A 22,269-nucleotide genomic window follows, 5' to 3' on the forward strand; every position below is an offset into this window, starting at 1 on the left:
GAGAAGTTTGACAGGTGATAATGATTGCTGATTTTAGGATTTTAAAGGGACTAGACAACGCAAACCACGACAAACCATTTCTTCCCGTCCAAATGAGCAGTACCGGAATAACTGCCTGTGCTTCAAAGGAGAAAATCTAATTTGCTGGAACATTGCGAGGGTTGAGGTTTAATCCATCTCAAATGGTGGGGTGGAGTCAGAGTGGGGGGGTTAAATTGGCAGATGTATGAAATACAGTCCCAAACCATGGAGAACCTCCATTTTATTCATGTAGTTTGAAAACATCCAGTAACCTGCAATGAGTTCATCATTATGAGCTGATTATGAGGTTCAATTCCTGTGATTTTGGCAGCTATTCATATTTAATGCTGGCTAGCCATGTTTTCCATGGTTTGGGGAAACTGAGAGCTAAAGGGAGAAAGAAGCAGCTGCATCCAGCAGGTTTTTATAGCACTGCCTGTGGGCCAGAAGGAGCTGGTTGAGGAAATACAGAGATTAGATGATGATAAATACTTATGTAAATTCCCCCACTCTCAAACAAATCTTCTGTGTGATCGGGTGACCCCCATGAGCCGAAAAACTCCACGATCTTTAGCTTGCGATGTCTCCTCCCTCCTGATTGTCCCTCTCACCTTCCCATCAACCCTGCAGTTTCCCAAATGCCAGAGACCCTCTTCAATCTTCTCTGGGTGCGGACTACTACAGTTTATTTTCTCAGCTAGCAGTCGGCTGAGCTGTCAATCTGATCAACCGTCACCAGGAAACAGAATCAAAAAGGTGATGTTCTCACTGAGAAAGGGATGTTTGTTAAATTCAGCTGACCCTCTTTCAGCAAACAAGCTTGCCCAGTCTTTCAGCGGAGATGTTAAACTAAGAACATGCCAAGTGGCTTTTTCTGGTGGATAAAAAATATTACATTACATTATCCTGAAGAAGAGCAAGCAGGTTAATCCCAATAATTATCCCAAACCAATATCACAAAAGAAATTATAATTTCTAACTGTGGGATCTTGCATTCACATCTCTTGCATTCCAACAGGCTATGGCCAGAAATTTATTGTGTCCCACCAGTGGGTGTTGGCACAGTGCAAAATTCTCCTGGTGGCCTTTCAGCTGCCCCCTTCCTCATTGGGTTCCCACCCCAATATCTGCCCTACCCTCCCGGTGCAAAGGATGCTATCTCCTCCACAGCAATCTCTCCCTCGGGACGCCTTCTCTCCAGTAACTCACCATCCCCTTCAGAACCTCTAATCAAATTGAAGACTTCTGACCACACAGAGTCTAAATTAGGAAGTATTAAGTCAGAAAAATTAATTAATTTTAAATGATGCAGAACAAGTGAAATAAAGATTGAGATGTACAGATGGGATAAAGGGAGGGAGATAAAAATATCAACAAAACATACAAAAAAGGTGGAAAAAAAATACAAATTGTTTGGAAGGCATCAAACCTCACCAAACTATTTAAAGGAAGGTGAGAAAAAAAACAATAACTACAGAGCAGTTAACCTCACATAATAGTAGAGAAAATGCTAGGATCTATTACAAAGGATGTGTTAAATGGACAGTTGGATAATCACGATTTGACTGGGCATAGTCAGCATGGTTTTACGAATGAGAAATCATGTTTGACAAATTTGTTGGCTGTTACTAACTAAATTGATAAAGGAGTTGTCGGTTGTAGTATATTTAGATTTTCAGAATGCTTTCGATAAAGTCCTCCACAGCAGATTGATTAGCAAAATAAAAGCACATAGGATAGGAGGCAATATACTGGCATGGATTAAGGATTGCCTAACAGGCAGAAAACAGAGAGTAGGAATAAATGAGTCATTCTCACATTAGCAGGCTATGGCTAATGGGTACTACAAGGATTAGCACTTGTGGGACTGTCTTATGAAGAGAAATTGGGAAAACTGGGCCTATATTCTTGAGTATTGAAGACTAAGAGGTGATCTTATTGGAACCTACAAAATAGTTAAAGAAATAGACAGGGTAGATGCAGGTGATATGTTTTCTTTGGTTGGGGAGTCTAGAACTAGGAGGCATAATTTCAAAATAAGAGGGAACTCACTGAGATTGGGAGAGGTTTCTTTGCACAAAATGTTGTGAATGTTGGGAATTCTCTACACCAGAGGGCTGGGGAAGCTCGGTCATTGTGTAAATTTATGGTAGAGATTGATAGATTTCTGATCAGCAGTACGTAAAGCTTTATGGGGATAGTGGGGGTAAAAAGGCATTGAAGTATCTGATCAACTACATTCGTACTGAATGAAGAGCAGGCTCAACGGGCTGAATGGGCAATCCTTGATCCTATGCTCAACACTGATTTTCTTCAGAGAGAATTAGTTTATATGCTTTAAAAAATAACTCTGCAGAGTCAGAGAGCTTGTTCAGAAAATGATCACTGTTAAAAGGTCATTTACTCCTGAACACACCAGCTCCAATCTTTTTTTTACCGTTTTTGCATTTAATCATTGGGAAGTACAAAAGGTCCATGTTAAATGCCAAGACTACTGGCAATGACTTCAACACCACACTGTTAGGAAAAACAGGCCACATCTGACAGCAATCTCTGAATTTCTGCATTAGATTACAAATGTGCACATCCCACATGTTGCTGCCTAATTTACTCCATAATAACGGTGAAATCTGTCAGCCTTGCCATTCTTATTACAACAAACTCTGGGCCAATGGAACTTTTCTTTTAAATATTGTTACCTCTCCTAAAAATTCACTCTCTTCCTCTCGAACTCGAGCTTGGTCCCATAGCGTGATTTCTAACATCCGTTCTCGAAATTCTCTCCGATGAACTGGAGAATAAATGAACGTCTGGTTCCACTTGGGCTCAAGTGTTTTCTTCACTGTTTTTGTTCTTCGTTTGCTTTTGTCACTGGCAAACAATCACAGGATAGAAATGAGAACTGTGAGCAGTGCGTCAAAACATATTAAAAGGATACTTATCCATTCATTCTTGATGTTGCCTTCTCTGTGAAGACAAAAGACATGGGGGCACGATCTTACCGGCAGTTCAAGCTGCCGTGAGGTCGGAGAATTTGGTGCCCAGCTAAATCTCCGTTCAATGCAGCGGGATGGGAAAATCCCACCGGCATGAATGGCTCTGTCTATGGCCTGATACCAGGCACATACCAATATGGGTTTTAATGGGCTATCAAGAGGCATGCAAAATGAGCCCAGTGGATACTCCATTTCAGAGTTTATTATACAGTCATTCAACTCTGAATTTTTGGGCCCTGAAGGGAGTTACACGGAGTTGGATGGGCATGAAATTTCAAGCTGCTGCCTGTCATGTCAGTTTCTTGGTTCCCTCCTGCCCATGGACAATTTTCCCACAGTTGAGGTGGAGAGACGTGGAGGGGCAGGGCTACCCACCCACAACACACAGTTAGCAGATTAAGCTAGATAAAAGCATACTAAAGTCAACTGTTAGAGGATGACTAAGATTTTCCTGTCTACCAATCTGACTTTAGTTGTAGCCCAGGCTTCCCTTTAGAAGGGGTGCCCCTCTCTCCCACAACATGGTCCGTTTGCGAAAGGCTTTTCTTATTTTAAATTTTATAAAGATGGAGAGAGGGTATCTCCATCTTGGTGGAAGTTCCATTCCCTCTCTTACCTATCAGGGCCCTGGGCTGATTTGAGAGTCCATCTGCTGCCCTTAATTGGACACCTGGCCCAGCCTCTGATCACTAAATAGCCAATTGATGGCCATGGATAAAAGCTTCAGGGATTTGGATACTCCAAAGAATGAAAATAGATGGGTGACGGTGAAAGGGGCTGGGAGGAAGCAGCCAATGTGGGAATCCCCTGTGGTTGTTCCCCTCAGCAACAAGTATACCGCATTGGATACTACTGAGGGGGATGAACTACCAGTGGTAAGGCAGGGTGACCAGATCCCCAGCACTGAGTCTGTCCCTGTGCCTCAGGGGGCAAGAGTGGAGAGCAGGAGAACAATGGTAATTGGGGATGCGATGGTTTGAGGGACAGATAGGAGGTTCTACGGCAGCAAAAGAGGCTCACGATGGTAGTCTGACTTCGGTGGTCAATAAGTTAATGGAAAGGGTCCTGAGAGATAGGATTTATGACCATTTGGAAAGATGCAGTTTAATCCGAGATAGTCAGCACAGTTTCGTGAGGGGTAAGTCCTGCCTCACAAATTTGACTGAATTCTTTGAGGAGGTAACTAACTGTGTAAATAAAGGTAGAGCAGTTGATGTCATTTACATGGATTTTAGTAAGGTGTTTGATAAGGTTCCCCATGGTAGGTTCATGAAGGAAGTAAGGAGATGTGGGATAGAAGGAAATTTGGCCGATTGGATAAGTAACTGGCTGTATCATAGAAGACAGAGGGTGGTGGTGGAGGGAAAATTTTCAGACTGGAGGCCGGTTACCAGCGGTGTACACAGGGATCAGTGCTGGGTTCTCTGCTATTTGTAATTTTTATCAATGACTTGGAAGAGGGGGCTGAAGGGTGGGTTAGTAAATTTGCTGATGACACCAAGATTGGTGGAGTTGTGAATGAGGTGGAGGGCTCTGGCTGCAAAGAGACATTGATAGGATGCAGAGCTGGGCAGAAAAGTGGCAGATGGATAAGTGCGAGCTGATTCATTTTGGTAGGACAAACTTGAATGTGGATTACAGGGTCAATGGCAGGGTTCTGAGGAATGTGGAGCAACAGAGAGATCTTGGGTTTCATATCCACAGATCTCTGAAGTTTGCTACTCAAGTGGATAGAGCCATGAAGAAGGCTTATAGTGTGTTAGCGCTTTTAACAGGGGGTTAGAGTTTAAGAGGCGTGGGGTTATGCTGCAACTGTACTGGACCTTGGTGAGACCACATTTGGAATATTGTGTGCAGTTCTAGTCACCTCACTATAAGAAGGATGTGGAAGCACTAGAGAGAGTGCAGAGGAGATTTACCAAGATACTGCCTAGTTTGGAGGGTAGGTCTAATGAGGAAATGTTGAGGGAACTAGGGCTTTTCTCTTTAGAGCGGAGGGGGATGAGAGGTGACTTAGAATAGAAGTTTATAAGATGACGAGGGGGATAGATAGAGTGAATGTGCAGAGACTATTTCCTCAGGTGGACGTAGCTGTTACTAGGGGCATAACTATAAAGGTTCATGGTGGGAGATATAGGAGGGATGTCCAAGGCAGATTCTTCACTCAGAGTGGTTGGGTTGTGGAATGCACTGCCTGCTCTGTTAGCGGAGTCAGACATTTTAGGAACTTTCAAGCAGTTATTGGATAGGCACGTGGAGCACACCAGAATGTTCAGGAGTGGGATAGCTTGATGTTGGGTTTGGACATAGCGCGGCACAACATCAAGGGCTGAAGGACCTGTACTGTGCTGCACTGTTCTATGTTTCATGGTGGGAAATCACAGATGAGTAATCACAGGTGAGTGACAGTGCGGGCACCTGACCCCCACTTAACACTAAATCCTGTGTCAAGTTTTAACTTCAGGGATGGTAAAGAATAATTGGAACATTGCACACATATGTAAATCAGTATTAATTTTATCATAAAAATATGATGGAATGTATTTTTACATTACACATGGCTATGTCCACACTTGATAGAAAATTCCTTAGTAAGTTGGTCATGCCTCCATAATGCATCATTACTATGTGATAGACTTACATAGGCACTTTACATTATTATTACTATGGATATAGGGAGCTACAAGAATAAAAGTTAGTTGACATTGACGTACGATTTTTTAAAATACTTAATACATGCATGTGTTTTCAATCCACAGTACCTTCTGATATTTTTTAAATGCTTGCTGATGTCTCTGGCCTACTTGTCACTCTATCATACACCAAACACATAGTCATATTTCATTTTTTTAAACTTAGAATATTAATATTGGTAGTTTATTTGACTGTGGGAAGACACCAGCTAAACATTCTCCTGTTTTCACAAGCATTTAGGGCTGCCAGATAGCAAACAACAAAGAACCCTAACCAATCTACCCTTCATTAACTCAGATACATTGGAACTAATGATAGCACTCTGACAGCTGCTCAGCACAGATCAGTGATCATGCCTGGCATGTTTCTGATTCATGAACTCAACTCTGAACTCAACTGCTTGCTGCTAGTACATGTGCATCCATCAGGAGAATCATCATTATGATTCATCATAATGAATTTTTAGTGTTGATTTAATCAACAATTTAAGTTTTCTGTTGTTAATTACAGAATCACTACAGCCAAGAATATGAAAATGAGGGGCTGTTGCTTCTTAAGCTATGAAAGAAAGATTAGGAGACTGCAACGATTTCAGTAGTTGTATGGTAACAATTTAACAAAGTTATTACCAGCTGCTTAAACAGCTAAGTGTCTCTTGATCATACCCAAGCTAATTTTTGTTTACTGGTGCAAGTCATGTTGAAAAGAGATAAAATGATCTACAACAGAGATTTTTTACACAGAGGGTGGTGGGTGCCTGGAACTCGTTATTGGGGGAGGTAGTGGAAGTGGATATGGTAGTGAATTTTAAGGGGCATCTTGACAAATACATGAATAGATGGGAATAAAGGGATATGGTCCCCGGAAGAGTAGGGGGTTTTAGTTAAAGTCAGGCAACATGGTCAGTGCAGGCTCGGAGGGCCGAAGGGCCTGTTCCTGTGCTGTAATTTTCTCTGTTCTTTGTTCTAGTAGCGCAAAATAGACTCATGGTGAAAAGACTGACTTTGGCTTTAGCAGCCTTCTGTCTCATGAGACGTTAGATTGTGAAAGATTCTAATGTTGTTATAATATATTCTGTTGTTACTACACTTGAAGGGTACTGCTTGGGCACCACAAAGTAGCCTTGCATAAGTTACATGGAAAACTTTGATAACCATACAGAGAGGACATGATACTAGGTCTTTACATCATGCCACTCATCCCTAGACTGGTCTGAGCTTTCGGTCAGGTGCCTTCCTACACCATCACATGGATGATACAGTCTCAAGTTAATCTTTAGGTACTCGAACCATCTACGACAGATTGAGCCTTGGTAGTTGACTATGTAAAACAGTACCTCATAGAATCATAAAATCTGCAGTGCAGAAAGAAGCCATTTGGCCCATCAAACCTACACCCACTTAGGTCCTATCCCTGTAACCCCACATATTTACTCTCCTAACACTAAGGAGCAATTCAGCATGGCTAATCAATCTAACCCACACATCTTTGGATCATGGAAGGAAACCAGAGCACACGTAGGGAGAATGTGCAAACTCTACACAGCCACCCAAAGCCAAAAGTGAACCCAGGTCCCTGGTGTTGTCAGGCAGCAGAGCTAACCACTGTGCTACCGTGCCGCCCGATGTGGTTGACATGGCTTAGGAGCCCAACTCTGGCACATTATTCTCTGTAAGAAGTCTCACAACATCAGGTTAAAGTTCAACAGGTTTATTTGGTAGCAAAATTCACCAGCTTTTGGAGCGCTTGTTGCTCCTTCATCAGGTGAGTGGGAGTTCTATTCACAAACAGGGCATATAAAGACACAAACTCAATTTACAAAATGATGGTTGGAAATAATTTTGTAAATTGAGTTTTCCTTTCCTGTTGCTTAGCATATATTCTCCAGCTATCACTACTGTCGAGATATGCATGAGATTGCAGGCTTGTGCAACAATTATCTAGTTCATGGTAATATTTTAGCCGTTACATTTAGTTCAAGGAAGATTGTTGTTATGAAGGTAGGGAAACTAAAATGCTGGGCTTTAGAGATTGGCAGAACACCTAGAAGACAATTGTCTATACCTATAACCTATACTATAGGTATAGGTTACCTATAGACAATAGAGTCTGAATGGAATAAATGGAGCCACAAGACATGAGGTGGGAGCTTTCTTGGCTGGAGAATGGAAGATGCGATGCCTACACTGCATACAAAGAAGTGCAGTCCAATGAGATTTTTTTGGGAATGACAGCTCGATTAGTTTAAATGCATTTCAAGAAGCAAGAAAGGTTAAATCGTCATGGAGATGGGTGGAGCTTCAGGACATTCTGTGATTTTCATTTATCTCTGTGTTTGGTGGGAGAGGGGAGCCAGTTCTGGTTTGGAACTTGTGTGGTTTGCAGATCACAGGGAAGCCCTGAGATGAGTTCAGTGCAGTTAGTGCTTAGGAGACGGCTTGGTGAGTTTTGAAGATGCCAGGGGGAGCTGGATTTGGGCTGGAGAGGGTTAGTGCTTAGAGGACGTCCTGGATGCCATTTATAGTTCAGTGCACCCAGGAGAATAGCGTATGGAGAAACTAAGGTTCAGCACCAACGTGGTGAGGCTGGTGGTCTGCAATATAATTGGATGAGTGCCAGTGATTAGACTTGGAAATGCAACTTTGTGAATCCCGTGGGGTATACTCTCAGGAGGAGAGATTTAACGACCAGTCATTGAGGTAGTCCCAGTCAAAGTAGCTTTTGAGGGAATTAGATAATTTTAGAGGCTAGATCTTTGAAAGGAGACAGAATTTTAATGGAATAAAGCTCAAGAACAGCTTCTTTCCTGCTGCTGTCAGACATTTGAATGGACTTGCATTAAATGATTTTTCTCTATACCCTAGCTATGACTGTAACACTACATTCTGCACTCTCTCATTTCCCTCTCTACGAATGGTATGTTTTGTCTGTATAGCACGCAAGAAACAATACTTTTCATTGCATGTTAATACATGTGACAATAATAAATCAAATCAAGAACAGCTTCTTCGCTGCTGCTGTCAGACTTCCGAATGGAGCTACCTCGCACTAAGCTGATTCTTCTCTACACCCTAGCTGTGACTATAACACTACATTCTGCACACTCTCATTTCCTTCTCCCTTATGTACTCTATGAATGGTATGGTTTCTGTATAGCACACAAGAAACAATACTTTTCACTGCATCCCAATACATGTTGACAATAATAAATCAAATCAAATCCTTTTCCTTCTCCCCCTGTATTCTATGAACAGTATGCTTTGTCTGTATAGCACGCAAGAAACAATATTTTTCACTGTATCCCAATACAGTGAAAATAATAAATCAAATCAAATGATATTAATTTAATAACTCAGTGGTCACCGATGTCAGGGAGGATTGTTGAGAAATCCATGGGATCTCTCTTGAAACACCTGCCTTTTAAAGTGCAGCATGGTGTGTTTGACCACAGGTTCCTATTAATTCTTTACCTCATGCCAATTCTAAATGTTAGAGTATAAAAGTTAGATAATTTAGATTGCTCTGCTTTTCTGATCTTGTATAGTAAAATTTATTTTGTTTGTTTAAAACTGTGGAATTTTGTGGCTTTATTCTCTTAGTGAATAACCAGGAGTTCAAAATTGTCTACTTCAAACAAAAAGTTACTGGTTCCAAATTGGTCTGTAACATTTGGCAAAATGACAGTTTAATATTCAAAGCCAAATTTCTATTTTTCCACATTATGTTAATAAACTTGGACATAGCAGCTGCATATTTTGCAATGTGCGTGTTGGATTTAGTATCAGAGATTTACGAAGCTATTGACAACCTCCAAGGTCATATGTCAATACTGATAGATAGCAGCAGTATGGCAACATCCTGGACCATAATATTTGCGTTCCTGATGCTCTTTACACTTGTGACAGAGTTTGTCCATTTACCACTATTCGTTGGGACGAATGCTAGTGCAGCAGAGTTAGAGCTGAGTAGAGCAACTCTGTGTGGATGAGTTCCACAAATGTGTGGATGAGAACTTGCCACACATTTGTCCTGAATCTCAAGCAAGAAAGGCTAAACAGCTTTCCATCAGTTTAGGTATGTCTGTAAACACCCTCTGTAAATAAACTGAGGGTAAATGACAACAGCAAAAAGAAGGATATGCCAAAGGTGCCAGAACAAATCCCTGTTTGACCACACTACAGGTCTCTTAGGGTTCTGATGTCTGTCGTTGCTGACCTCACCCATCATGTTGTCATAAAAAAAATCACATGGAGCAGCTTCGAAGCGCAGCCAATTTTCTCCAGAAGCTTAAATAGACCAGCTCTGCTCACATGATTGAGTGTCTTGGTGAGACTGAAGAAGGCAAAAAGGAATGGACTCCTTTGTTCATGGCGTTTCTCACTCAGCTGCCAGTCTGACATCATATCCACTATAGATCAGCCAGTTTGATTCAGAATATATAATTCAGTCAAGACCTGCAGTCTGACAAGGGCAAAATGGTATTTATCCCATAATGCTCAATGCTGCTGCCTCACAGGGTTCGATTACAGTGTGACTGTATGGAGTTTGTACATTCTCTCCATGTCTGCGGTGCTCCAGATTCCTCCTGCAGTCAGTGGATTGATCATTGTAAAATTTCCCCTTAGTGTCCGAAGATGTGCAGATTAGGGGATCAGTCATGTAATATGCATGGGGTAATGAGGATAGAGCAGAAGGGGCAGGAGGCAGGGGAACTGTGGACGGATGCTCTGGGATATAGATTATTAGATCCTGGGGATTTATCAGCTCTCAGTCCCATTAATTTCTACAGCAGGTTTTTTTGTAATTCCATTGAGAATAAAAGCTTTTGCCTGCACTACTGAGGTCCAGCCACCTTTGTCTGATGATTTATGCAGGCAGGTACTGGGATTTAACTTTAAGCACCCTATGTGCATAGCGTGTCACATAACATCTCACCTTACTAGCTTTTCACAGAGCTGGTAAATTAATTGATGCCATTAAAGTTGCTTGCGCAGATAAAAATGACATTAATTAGCACAAAAGGTTATGAGAATCTAAGCAGAAAAAAGCTACAGCAGTGACCGTGAGAATTATTAAATGAAGAATCTTGCGAGAATCTTTAAATGTACTGCTGTATATCACTCAACATTTATCCACTTTGCTTGGGCATTTGCACATTTGGGATTCTTTGGTTCCATAGCCTCGCTTCTTCCTTTGGAAAATACTTTCAGCAACCTGCAGGAGATGATGGCCTAGTGGAATTATTGTTAGAATATTAATCTACAAATTCAGCTAATGTTCTAGGGACCTGGGTTTGAATTCCACAGATGGTAGAATTTGAATTCACTAAGAAATATCTGGAATTAAGCATCCACTGATGACCTTGAAACTATTGTTGATTGTCAGAAAAACCCATCTGGTTCACAAATGTCCTTTAAGGAAGGAATTCTGCCGTCCTTACCTCGTCTGGCCTCCATGTGATTCCAGAGCCACAGCAATGTGGTTGACTCTCAATTACCCTCTGAAATAGCCCACAACCTAGCCAATCAGTTCAAGGGCGACTCGGGATGGGCAATAAATGCTGGCCAGCCAGCAATGCCCACGTCCCATGAATGAATAAAAAAAACTTGCACTAGAGTCATGTAAAGTTAGCAATACTGTTCATTTAGCGTATATATTTGTTTCATGATAGTATTTCAATTTCATAAAACACTAGGAGACATTTCTGCCCATTATATTCTATAAGTTGATGTAGAATCTCTGTCTTACTGTATATGTAATAAATTGTCAGGTTGTAATAACAATTAATGAAAAATTCAGAGAAATTAAATCCTTGACCTAATGGGCAGTAGTAGTTGTGTAAATGTTCTGGAGTAGCAGGTTAACACCTGCACTTCTCCACATGCTCATCTCAGATAAATTATCAAAGAGTTGCAATCATAATTAAGCAACAGTGTAAATCCTCTGAGAACATTCCCATAACCAATCTCAGTAAGAAAATGGCAGGCCAGCTGCCTACCCGATAAGAATAGGAATAGCAGAAATTAAGATAGACGAGAACAAATTATGAAATTCATCAGATAGGGGAGGTAAAATTCACGAAAAGCAAAAAAAAAGGTGGCAAATGTTTTATATGACAATTTCACCCGGAAAGACAGTTAAATAATCTTACCTTCGATCAGGAAGAAAGTAAATTTTCACATAGGGGTTCCTTGGCCTTCCTTCTTCCCTGAAAGGAAGATCTTTCGCTCCAAGTATTGTAACAATAAGCTGGTGGCCAACTTTGTCGTACCAGAGCTTAATCTGTTGGAAGATCATACCATCATATAATCACTGCCCTTGTTGATGCTTATCCGAGATAATTCCTTTTAAATACATACCTTTACATCTCTCTAAATACTCTCTAAAATCCATCACAATCTGAAATCATTATAATTCATTTTGGTTCATCTGCACAAGTTACATTAACTCAGAGTGCAAACACAACCATAAATAGAAACTGTAAAGTCGAGTGGTATTTGTCACGTAAAGGACCCTACAATGGACTCAGTTAATCCTTCAAATTATATCCTATGAGAGACATTATTCTTCGAAATGATAGTTCAAAAATCTATTAATAAAATACTTGGCAAAACTACACTGAAACCTTTGATTGCGCAAAATGCATTTCTTTTTCCAGTAGTTAACATGTAGAGGATTGATAGTTTCACTGATTTTGGTAAGAGACCAGGTCTAAAAGAATAACAATAAACATAGTCAGTATATCACGCTTATTATAGCACAGCTCCAACAGTTATCATCAACAGACATAAAAAAACATAAATTAGGCAATGACATTTCCATCTTTACATTATTTCATTAAATAAAAAAGCTAGAGACCAGAGACCAATCTGTAGTTTGCTGTATCTCAAAGGCATAAATTGTGCAATTCACATCTGTAATCAGGAGAACTTTTCCAGAACTGCAAAAACCATTTCTCTCTCGCTCCAATATTTTCTTTCTGAACAAATGCTCACTTGCTTATGTTTTCAGGTCACTTCTTTCTTGCCACTGTTATTTCTGTTTTCTAAAGTGTTCTCTCTCGTGTCTCACAATCAACAAGTATCTGTATTCCATATGCTCTAACTGTTACTACTGCTCTTCTTATAGTTCTTTATTTCAGTTCTACTTTATTGGCTTTCATTTGCTCCTGTTGTCTTGTTTATCTTCTCAATTCCAATACGTATCTCTCTCTCCACTCCTATTCTAAGTATAGTACTCTCTGTTCCTTTCTTCTATTCTCTATCACCTTTCCACTCACTCGCTCATTCTTTCCATTCTGGACTGTTTCATTCACTGGACTCGATTTTAACTTATTTTAACCTGCTGTTAATAATGGGCATTACTGCCCAATCAATTGTCATTTTCAAAGGTGTCTTCCACTTTGCCCACTCAACATGTAAATTAGGGTCTGATTACCCAACTGACTTTTTGTGGAACAGGGAAGAGGATTTTGACATCTTGCGCTCGAAATCTGTTCCATATTTGATAAGATCATTGCCTAACTGTGATCTAACTCCCTATAACCAACTTTACCTTTGATTATCAAAAATCTATCACTAACAATTGGGCAGGATTTCACTGGGTTTCAACCCACCCCGAGTGAAAACGTCAGTGGAAACCTGCTCTCACTCTGGTGCGTAACCCCCACAGCCATTTAATGCACAGCAGGACGTTACTTGGCTCAAGGTGAGAACACCATCCCCACTTGGATATGCAGCTGGCTTATCAAATACAGTGCTGCTCCCAGCAGTGCCACTGGGAGCTGACAGTGATCGTCACTGGGGCTGGATGGGGAGGGAGCCTCCGAAATGGGCCCAGGAGGACTGTAAAGCAAATACCCATCATTTCCTGCCAATAGCCAGAAGAGGGTGACCTGTCGTGCTTCAAATTGTGACCGATCTCTGCCCATCAAAGCAAATATTGTAGCAATCTGATGGCGGTGCTTTGGGGGTGGGGGGTGCTTAAGTGGTGATCAATTGGTCAAGGCAAGTGGGTCGTTCCTTGCTATGAATCAAATTGTGATGGGGCAGGTGGGTAGGTACTTGGAACATCGTCCACGATATTGCACTCAATTTTAAGCCCTACGTGCATCTGCCAGAGTGTAATATTCTACCCTTGATCGAGATAGGAACTAGGTTGGATACAGTGTGCATTATAGGTGACCTATCATCTTTATGGGTGATTGAGAAGAAAATGAGCCAATCCCAAGCAAATTTAACATTATTTGTATGTCATCAGAAGTTGAAGGAGTGCTCTTCCAGGGTTACTTAAATGATCGGAGCTGAATTTCACCCTCAATCAGAACTGTCTCCCCACTGTACCTGTCCTCCTGGAGTGGCTCAAAACCAGTAAGATTCAATCGAGTAAATTGTAGCAGGACGCCTGGTTGGTGTCTCAGAGCTTGAAGACTCAATGCTAATGAGGCAATAACATTCCTGCTGTTTCTGCATATCAGATTGTGAAAGCTGCACATCAGTCTGGCAGAACTCATAAGCAGCTCAACTCATCCCCTTTTCATTCCAGATTGCTTCAGCCACTCACACTTTCCATGTTGGAGTGTCTCACTCATTCATTCTTTCCATTCATGACTGCTTCACCCACTCACTCCATTGGTCTGGAATATCTCACACTTAATCCTTCTATCCTAGTAAGCCTCTTCTTCAATCAATCATTTCCTTTATATGTACGTTCTTGAGAATTTCTAGTTTTAACATCAAAGGAAACTTGCTTGAACAATGATACAAGCTACAGATATAGCTGAGAGTATAATGAACACATAATTCCTCAAACATGCAGCAAAGCAAAGAAGCATTCTGTCAAATTGCAAATGAAGGTTTAATAAAATCAATTTATATTCTAATGTTCTATGGGGAGGCAGAAATGGTATCTAAACTTAAGCTCTAATATGCTAGCAAACAAATCGTACCTAAATACAAACCTTACCCCAGCTTTCTCTTGTTCAGAATCTAGTTCACAATCAACAACACAGAATGATTTTGGTCTTTGTTCCTTAAAATGTTTGAGATCTTTGGTGAGATTTCTCCCTGTGCAGTTGGAAGCAGATTTACACTGGTTTTGCAGTGATCAACCCCACTTCTTCCCAAACTTACTTTGTTGATAAAAATATTCTCACTGACAGTACTGTGGGGATCTGTTAATATTGAATAAACACTTTCCACTTTTCAATAGGCAGATTCTTTGTCATAAGCAAGCCATGAACACATTTTAAGTCAGAAAAATAATTGCAGCAAAAATATGGCCATTACGGATGGCTGGTGCTCTGCCCAACCGAGAATAAGACATGAAAGAATGGTGATGGTCCTAAACCAGAGCAGATAGCAATCAGGCCACACCTCCAAAAATACATAAGGAAGAACTACCCAGTTTGGTGTTATCAAAATACACATGTAATTAGTGATGTTTCACTGTTTGAAATATTTGTCTATCTGGTTAAATTTTTGATTGGCAACACTGTAACAGGATAGCTATAAAGGAGCTTTTCCACTTCCAAAGACAACCAGAACAGCAAGCATCATTTTGCTGTGATGGCTTATTTTGCAATACAATGCACAATTCAGGTGGCCTGAACTACTGTGTCCAATTCTGGGCCATGTACTTCAGAAAGTACGTGAAGACATTAGAGCGGTTTCAGAAAGGATTTACGAGAATAGTTCCAGGAATGAGAGACTTCAGCTGCATGGATAGATTGAAGATGTTGGGATGATCCTCCTTTGAGAAAAGAGGTTTAAGAGGCTCAAACTCATAGGAGACTGGACAGACTAGGTCGAGAGAAACTGTTTCCAATAGCGGAAGGGTTGAGAACTAGGAAATAAAGATTTATGGTGAAGAATGAATGGTGACCTGCAGAAGTATTTTTTTTTACAGCAAATGGTTAATGTCTGGAATGCACTGCCTGAGAGCATAAGGCAGATTCAATCATGGCTTTCAAAAGGTTTTCAAAATTGTAGAAGTACCCAATGAGAAAAAAAAAGTAGTTGGGTTATGGGGAAGGACAAGAGAGTGAGTCTAGCTAAACTGCTCTCACAAAGCGTTAGCACAGGCTTGATGGCGCAAATGGCCTTCTTCTGTGCTATAACCTTTCTATGATTCTATGAAGACAGACAGGATGGTGTTCTTTGGAAAATCACTGCAAATAAACATGTAAACCATTCCATAGCTCTCTTAGAAGGGATAGCCTAAAGAACAATTAAAAAACTATTACTTCAAAATTAAGTAGGAGAATTGTAACTGTACATTTAACACAAGATTGAAAGGAGTCCAGAAGCAAACCAGCAAAGAACCAGTTTGAGTCCCAGGACTACCCACCCCTTAAGGCTTGTAGCTCTTAGTTGGGAAGGGATTCTGTTTTCAGTGTAAACATGGAAGGGACTCCATCACAGGAGAAGAAAAAACCTACTAATATCCATTTCTAATCGCACATCCAACTGACTGATTCGGATACACAAATGATCACAGCAGTGAAGAGTTTTGTGACTCAAACTATTCCAACTCTCCCATCTGTATAGTTATAAGCAGTCTAACACACAGATACATTTTAAAAAATTCTGACTTTTCAGGGTAATAGTTAATTACAAGATTCCAAAGAAGATGGGAGACCACCTCAAACTTCACCACAAAATTCCTTCACACAACTATGTATAAGATCTGTTTGCATAGGTATCATTTGTTTGCTAATGGTCAATTGAAGGATCTAATGTAAATTGGAAAATGCAGCTCACTGTTCTTTAAAACAGTGCAATGGCAATGTGAATGCATTGTTCCTGAAAACATGCAGAGCTTTACTTAATATTGGCGAGATGTTCTGAGGTATAAAATATGCATGTATGCTATAAAAATACAACAAAGGGGGGGGGGAGCAGACAGAAAATAAAACTGTTGCCATCAGTTACTTCTCTGCATTTTCCAAATGATAATATTTCCAGATATACAGTGCCTTTACCTGAACCCTAGGAACAAAAGGCGCTGTTCTTCTACTAAGGCTTTGGTTCTGGTAAGCAAAATTAAACAACAAAGAAAATAAATAAAATCAAACTAAAAAGATACATCCACTCTCAGACATTTAACTAATGTTCTAAAATGAAAACAAGACACAAATACCATAGGTAATGTTTTACCGTATCTCCCTTGATGCCCCTCTTATGTTAAACATAAAGGTGAGATTGTAGTTATAAAAATACAAGCTATTTTAAACTCTCATATTTACAACAAGTTTCATTGAGAGGGTCAATAAACCAAATGCTTAAGGAATCCATCTTGATTTTTTTATTGCCTATTCAATTCTGATGGTCTAGATTTCAGTGGCATTCCCTAGATTTTAAAATTGCAATGTTCGCTCCAAAGAACATCACAAATATATAACACACCATTTGAGTGTTGTTTATTTTCCCCCCCATCAGCACCTTTCAGGGTGCAGTTTAACAATTTCAATCTAAATTTCAGTCTTGTGAAAGTCTCTATTTTTATTTCTTTCTACTGATTTTATTTCCCTCTGACACACAGTAAATCAGCAGCAAAAATCCTGCAAATTAGATACAAAAGAGGTTACATTAATGATTCAGAAGATGATAAGAACATTAAACACACAAAGAGAAAACGAGTGATGACAATGACATTGGTGTAACAGAAGGCACATTCAAAGAGGCAGTAACAGGAACATTACTCTGGATTTTACAGCACAGGATATTAGCCAATAAACTAGGCAGGGTAAGCAACAAACAACTGAGAATTCAGAAACCCTAAGTGCACATTTAGGAACATGTGCCAGTTTAATCAGTTGTTACACATTCAGCAATTTTCTCCATAAATTACTGCACTGGGCAAAAAGTACCTGACTCAGCTCTATGTATGAGCAAACTCAAATGTCCTATTTGAAATTTTTACACTAAAGTAGGTCACTGGTTGCATTCCCTTGTAAATTTTCCTCTCTCCATCATTCAGCTTCATGGATTCCTGCATTTGCAGTCCACTCATTTAAAAAGGCAGCTTTATCACTGTGGCTCAGGGATATAGCGTACTGGCACATTTATGTGCGATTCCACTAACTAATCAGACGTGTGTATTGCCTCAGGGGAGGAAAGCTGGTTCCACAAAACCAAAGAAAAGGCAGTAGTCAAGACCCAGTATGTCACTCACATTAATCTCACTTTATGTTACTGTCCAGTAGTTACCCGCCCTCCATCAGAAGTATTAATGCTTCAAGAGAGGCACATAAAAAAAATGCAGACACAAAAAGAATTGGAGTAACAAACTTAATAATAAAGATATATCTTAGTGTAGACTAATGCTGCACTACACATGCTGAATCAGGCATAGATACGTGGCAAATTTATGCAGTTCATGTTGCGGGCTGCACCATGCTGAGTTATGTTAAAATTTCAGAGATGGGCATGAATCCGATTTTCATCTGTTAGACTATTTCTCGACTGTCCTTAATTAAGCAAGGAAGCATCAATCACGTTACTATTAGACAAGAGTCACGTATCGATCTGAAGGGCCGCTGTTCAATGATAAATAGTCCATCATTTGCTACCTTCTCTCTTTCTATCCTTTCTGGTCGCCTCTAAATGATAATGCATTTAGATATTTGTGATTACTCTTTGAAGAGCCGTAGAAGTCCTTCAGAAGGAAATGGTCAGATTGCAGTCAAACTATTCTTGGGAATCTAGTGACACAGGGTATGCTAACTGAAGACTTGGCTTGTTCAGCTGCGAGTTAAGCAGTTGTTGCAAAATAGTTGAGCTGCCTGAACAATGGACAGTGCTGCATGATCACTAATGAGATGTGAAATATGCAGCAACACCCAAATATGTAAATATCATAATAGGTCTGTTGAAATAGCGATGGGAAGCAAATGGCCAATGGCATAAAAGGAAAGATCGCAGGATGATGGCCATGAGCCAATAGCCTCTTAAAGATATGGACAGTGTGTTTGGAAATGGCAGACAATAGAATTGAAACAAGGCAAAGTTTTTAACGTTTATTTAGTAGTCACAAATAAGGCTTACATTAACACTGCAATGAAGTTACCGTAGTCGCAGTACACTGATGCCTGTTCAGGTCAATGCACCGAACCAGCACACCTTTGGACCGTGGGAGGAAATTGGAGCATCTGGAGGAAATCCACGCAGACATGGGGAGAATGTGCAAACTCCCCACAGACAGCGACCCAAGCCAGGAATTGAACCCATGTACCTGGTGCTGTGTCTCCGTGCCGCCCCAGCAAGGATCAGAGCGCGAAAGCTAATAAGTAGTTTTTTTTTGCTTCTTTTCCCTCTGTGTCTCCTAATTTCTCCATTGTGAAAAAATAGAGACAGTTTATTCTTGAAGAAATTTGCATTTTTGAAATAAACTGGACCCATCATCAGGAACACCTCAGTTAACAGATTGTCACCACCCCTTGTGATTGTTTACAGCAGGCCTGCTTCACAGAACACTTGAATTGCAAAACCCTTTTGAAGCTGTTTGCCTGACTTTGAAAGTGACTGTATTGATCTTTATTGCTGATGGTTTAAAGTCTCAAATCTTTTCAAATGATTGTACATTTGTTTTATTAATAGTTTACACTTTTTTTATCAAGTGACAAATTTGACTGCAACAATTCAGCGAGCATCAAATCCTATTGGGCAACATTGATGTAAATTAAGTGTATTTTTATTAGTAATATATCCTGGAAATGTGAGAAATCTGAGGGGTTTCTCCTGATTCCACCAACCACTGCCCACCACCACCACACAATTCTTCTGGGAAATGGACAAAATCCAACAAAAACATCAGGAATACGGGAACAGACTCTGCGATTTATAAGATTTTCTGGCTTGCTTTGTAAAGGAGTGGATTTTCCATAAATCCATGCAAAGCTAATGCCATTAATGGTGACATGAGTGCAGGAATACCGTAGTCAATTCATTTATACACCCAGTGAGATCAGGCATACTAGCCACTTACTGGACATAAGTGGTCCCAACCGGTTTGATGGGTGAAAGGAGGGATCCAAGCCAGAAAAGCTGACCCTTAAACACTGATAATTTCTTTAATATGTTCTGTCCCATTGGGGACATAACTGTGATCTGGAGTACGCTCAAGCACCCCTCCCACAAAGGTAAGTAACTGATAGGTCTTTCCATTGCGTTGATCAGGTGGGCAGTAAGGATGCACCAACAGTGGTGTTTGCACCCTACTTTCCCATGCAACCTCTGTGCACCCTACTGACCCCAGTATGATCCTCATTGGAGTATAATGGTAGGAGGAAAACTGCTGGACCACTGACCATGGATGGAGACAAAGCATTCTGATCAGTGAAACTTTTCAAAAGGAAGATCTCGCTGCCTGAGAAGTTTGGTCATTTGTTCCAGTCATCATGCATCAGGATGCTATCTATGGTCACTGATGTCATCAAAGCAGCTCACAAGGGTTTTATATATTTCTAAACTTCTGTAAAAAGAAGCTGTCCTGTTATCTAAACTATACTCAGTTTCTGACCCTGAATTTTACCTTGGGTAAAAGGTGAAATTTCCCATGCACAGCTTTAGTAAATTTGTCATTATTCAGATATAAGAAATATAAGAAAACATAAGTATATGATATATAATTAGCGATAACATACTGAAAGCTGTCCAGGCAGGAATTGTGGAGCATCTCGCAACATTCCAGGGCTCATGGGAGAAGTGACAGAAATAGAAGGGCGCTCCATCTTCTGAGACTCAAAGGAGCTAGAACCTATGCATAGAAGTTGTTTTTGTTAATTGCACAAATTTAGTTTTCCCACATGTTAACTTTTAAGGAATCAATGAACATTTTAACAGTAGTAATGAATTTAGGTCTTTTTTTTAAAGCATACAGTTAGAAGAAAGCACCAACACAAAATGACAATGAATTGTGCATCCAAACCAAATCAGGGACATATCAGTGACAGAGAGAAAATTATGCTGATGAATTTGGATGTGATTTACTCCACTGCATTCTGGCTCTGTAAGTGAGCCAGGATGCAGTGGAGTGAATGGTCTGACAAATAATTTATTTTTAAAGTAGAAGTATTTTTAAAACAAAAGACAGATAACGTAATACAGCAAAGGTTGCAAATATTCAATTCATATATTCATAACATTAGAATTCTTCCATAAGTGCACTCCAAGGTTCATATAAATCAATTGCATTTTTAATGCAGCTAGGGAAATGTTGCAATGTTGAGAGCTGTCTGATTGCTTTCATTTATATGGAAGCATGAGGTTCTGAGAAAGAGCACAGAAATAAGAACAGCAGACAAGAGTTAAGTTAAAGGAGGAATTTTATAATTTAAAGTTCGAAAGAGTGGCTTGGAAAAAAAGAATCCTGAGTTCAGGCAATCTATTAAGCAGGGGCTTTTGATAACTATCTGCATTGCTGTTGGTTTGTTGGTGAAGAAGGATTTATGTGCCTTCGTATAATATTTCTCAAGTTTTGCGTCTTTGATCCTTACTATAAAAAGCAGTCTTCAGTTTGTTGGATGATCTGCTTCATCAATATGTATTGGCAAATCTTTAATCTCGCTCCCTGCTAACTTTGAAAAGTATTATAACTTGCCGAGTACATATTACTTTAACCATGCAATAATATAGAACGAAGAATACAGTATAGGAACGGGCCCTTCAACCCACCAAGCCTGCACTGATTCTTAATTCTTACTTAGACCCATAGCTTACTACCCATACATGGTTTCTATCCCTCTGTTTGCCTCCAGTTCATATGTTTATCAAGATGCGCCTTGAACGTTACTAACGTGCCTCCTTCCACCGCCTCCACAGGCAGTACATTCGAGGCACCCACCACCCTTCCCCCCACCTCTACCTAAACTTTTCCCCTCTTATCTTAAACTTGTGCCCTCTTGTAGTTGACCCTTCCACCCTTGGAAAAAGGCTCTGACTATCCACCCTAACTACGGCTCTCATAATTTTGTAGACCTCTATTGGGTTGCCTGTCAGCCTCCATCTTTCCAGTGAAAACAACTGGCATTTATCCAACTTCCCCTCATACTTAAAATCCTCCAGAGCAGACAACATCCAGGTAAACCTTCTTTGCACCCTCTCCAAAGCATCCACATCTTTCTGGTAGTGTGGCGACCAGAACTGCACACAATATTCCAAACTAAAGTTTAATACGGCGGTAAAATAACTTGCCAACTTTTATATTCAATGCCCTGCCCAATGTTGTATGCCTTCTTGACCACCTTATCCACCTGTGGTACTTTCAGGGATCTGGGAACCTGTGCACCCAAATCCCTCTGTTAGTCAATCCTCCTAAGTGTTCTGCCATTTTCTGTGTAATTCACACCTGAATTTGATCAAAGAAAATACATCACCTCACATTTTTCCAGATTAAATTGCATCTGCCATTTCTCTGCCCAAGTCTCCAATCTATCTATATCCTGCTGTATCCTATAGACAATCCTTGTCATGATCTGCAACTCCACCAATAGAAGGCAGCATAAGTTTTTAATAACTATGACCTTTGAGGGTTCACATTACCCTGCATTCTCAAATAG

General features: G+C 40.2%; 1 protein-coding gene across 22 annotated transcripts in view; it reads right to left on the reverse strand.

The window, feature by feature from the left end:
• The window catches only part of rims2a (regulating synaptic membrane exocytosis 2a), a 1,020,455-nt gene that overhangs the window by 390,628 nt on the left and 607,558 nt on the right, over positions 1–22,269 (reverse strand). For 15 of the 22 annotated variants that reach the window (XM_080193745.1, XM_080193734.1, XM_080193750.1 and 12 more), the window contains exons 8-11: positions 20,356–20,468; positions 16,693–16,740; positions 11,863–11,993; positions 2,721–2,892 (exon numbers count right to left, since the gene is read on the reverse strand). In XM_080193745.1, coding sequence (XP_080049871.1) covers positions 2,721–2,892; positions 11,863–11,993; positions 16,693–16,740; positions 20,356–20,468 — 464 coding nt within the window. The remainder of the gene's footprint in view (positions 1–2,720; positions 2,893–11,862; positions 11,994–16,692; positions 16,741–20,355; positions 20,469–22,269) is intronic. The other 7 variants (XM_080193752.1, XM_080193738.1, XM_080193736.1 and 4 more) reach the window with 1 other exon arrangement.

This window comes from Carcharhinus amblyrhynchos, chromosome 8, assembly GCF_965287045.1.
Source record: "Carcharhinus amblyrhynchos chromosome 8, sCarAmb.v2.hapA, whole genome shotgun sequence".
Taxonomy (NCBI): Eukaryota; Metazoa; Chordata; class Chondrichthyes; order Carcharhiniformes; family Carcharhinidae; genus Carcharhinus; species Carcharhinus amblyrhynchos.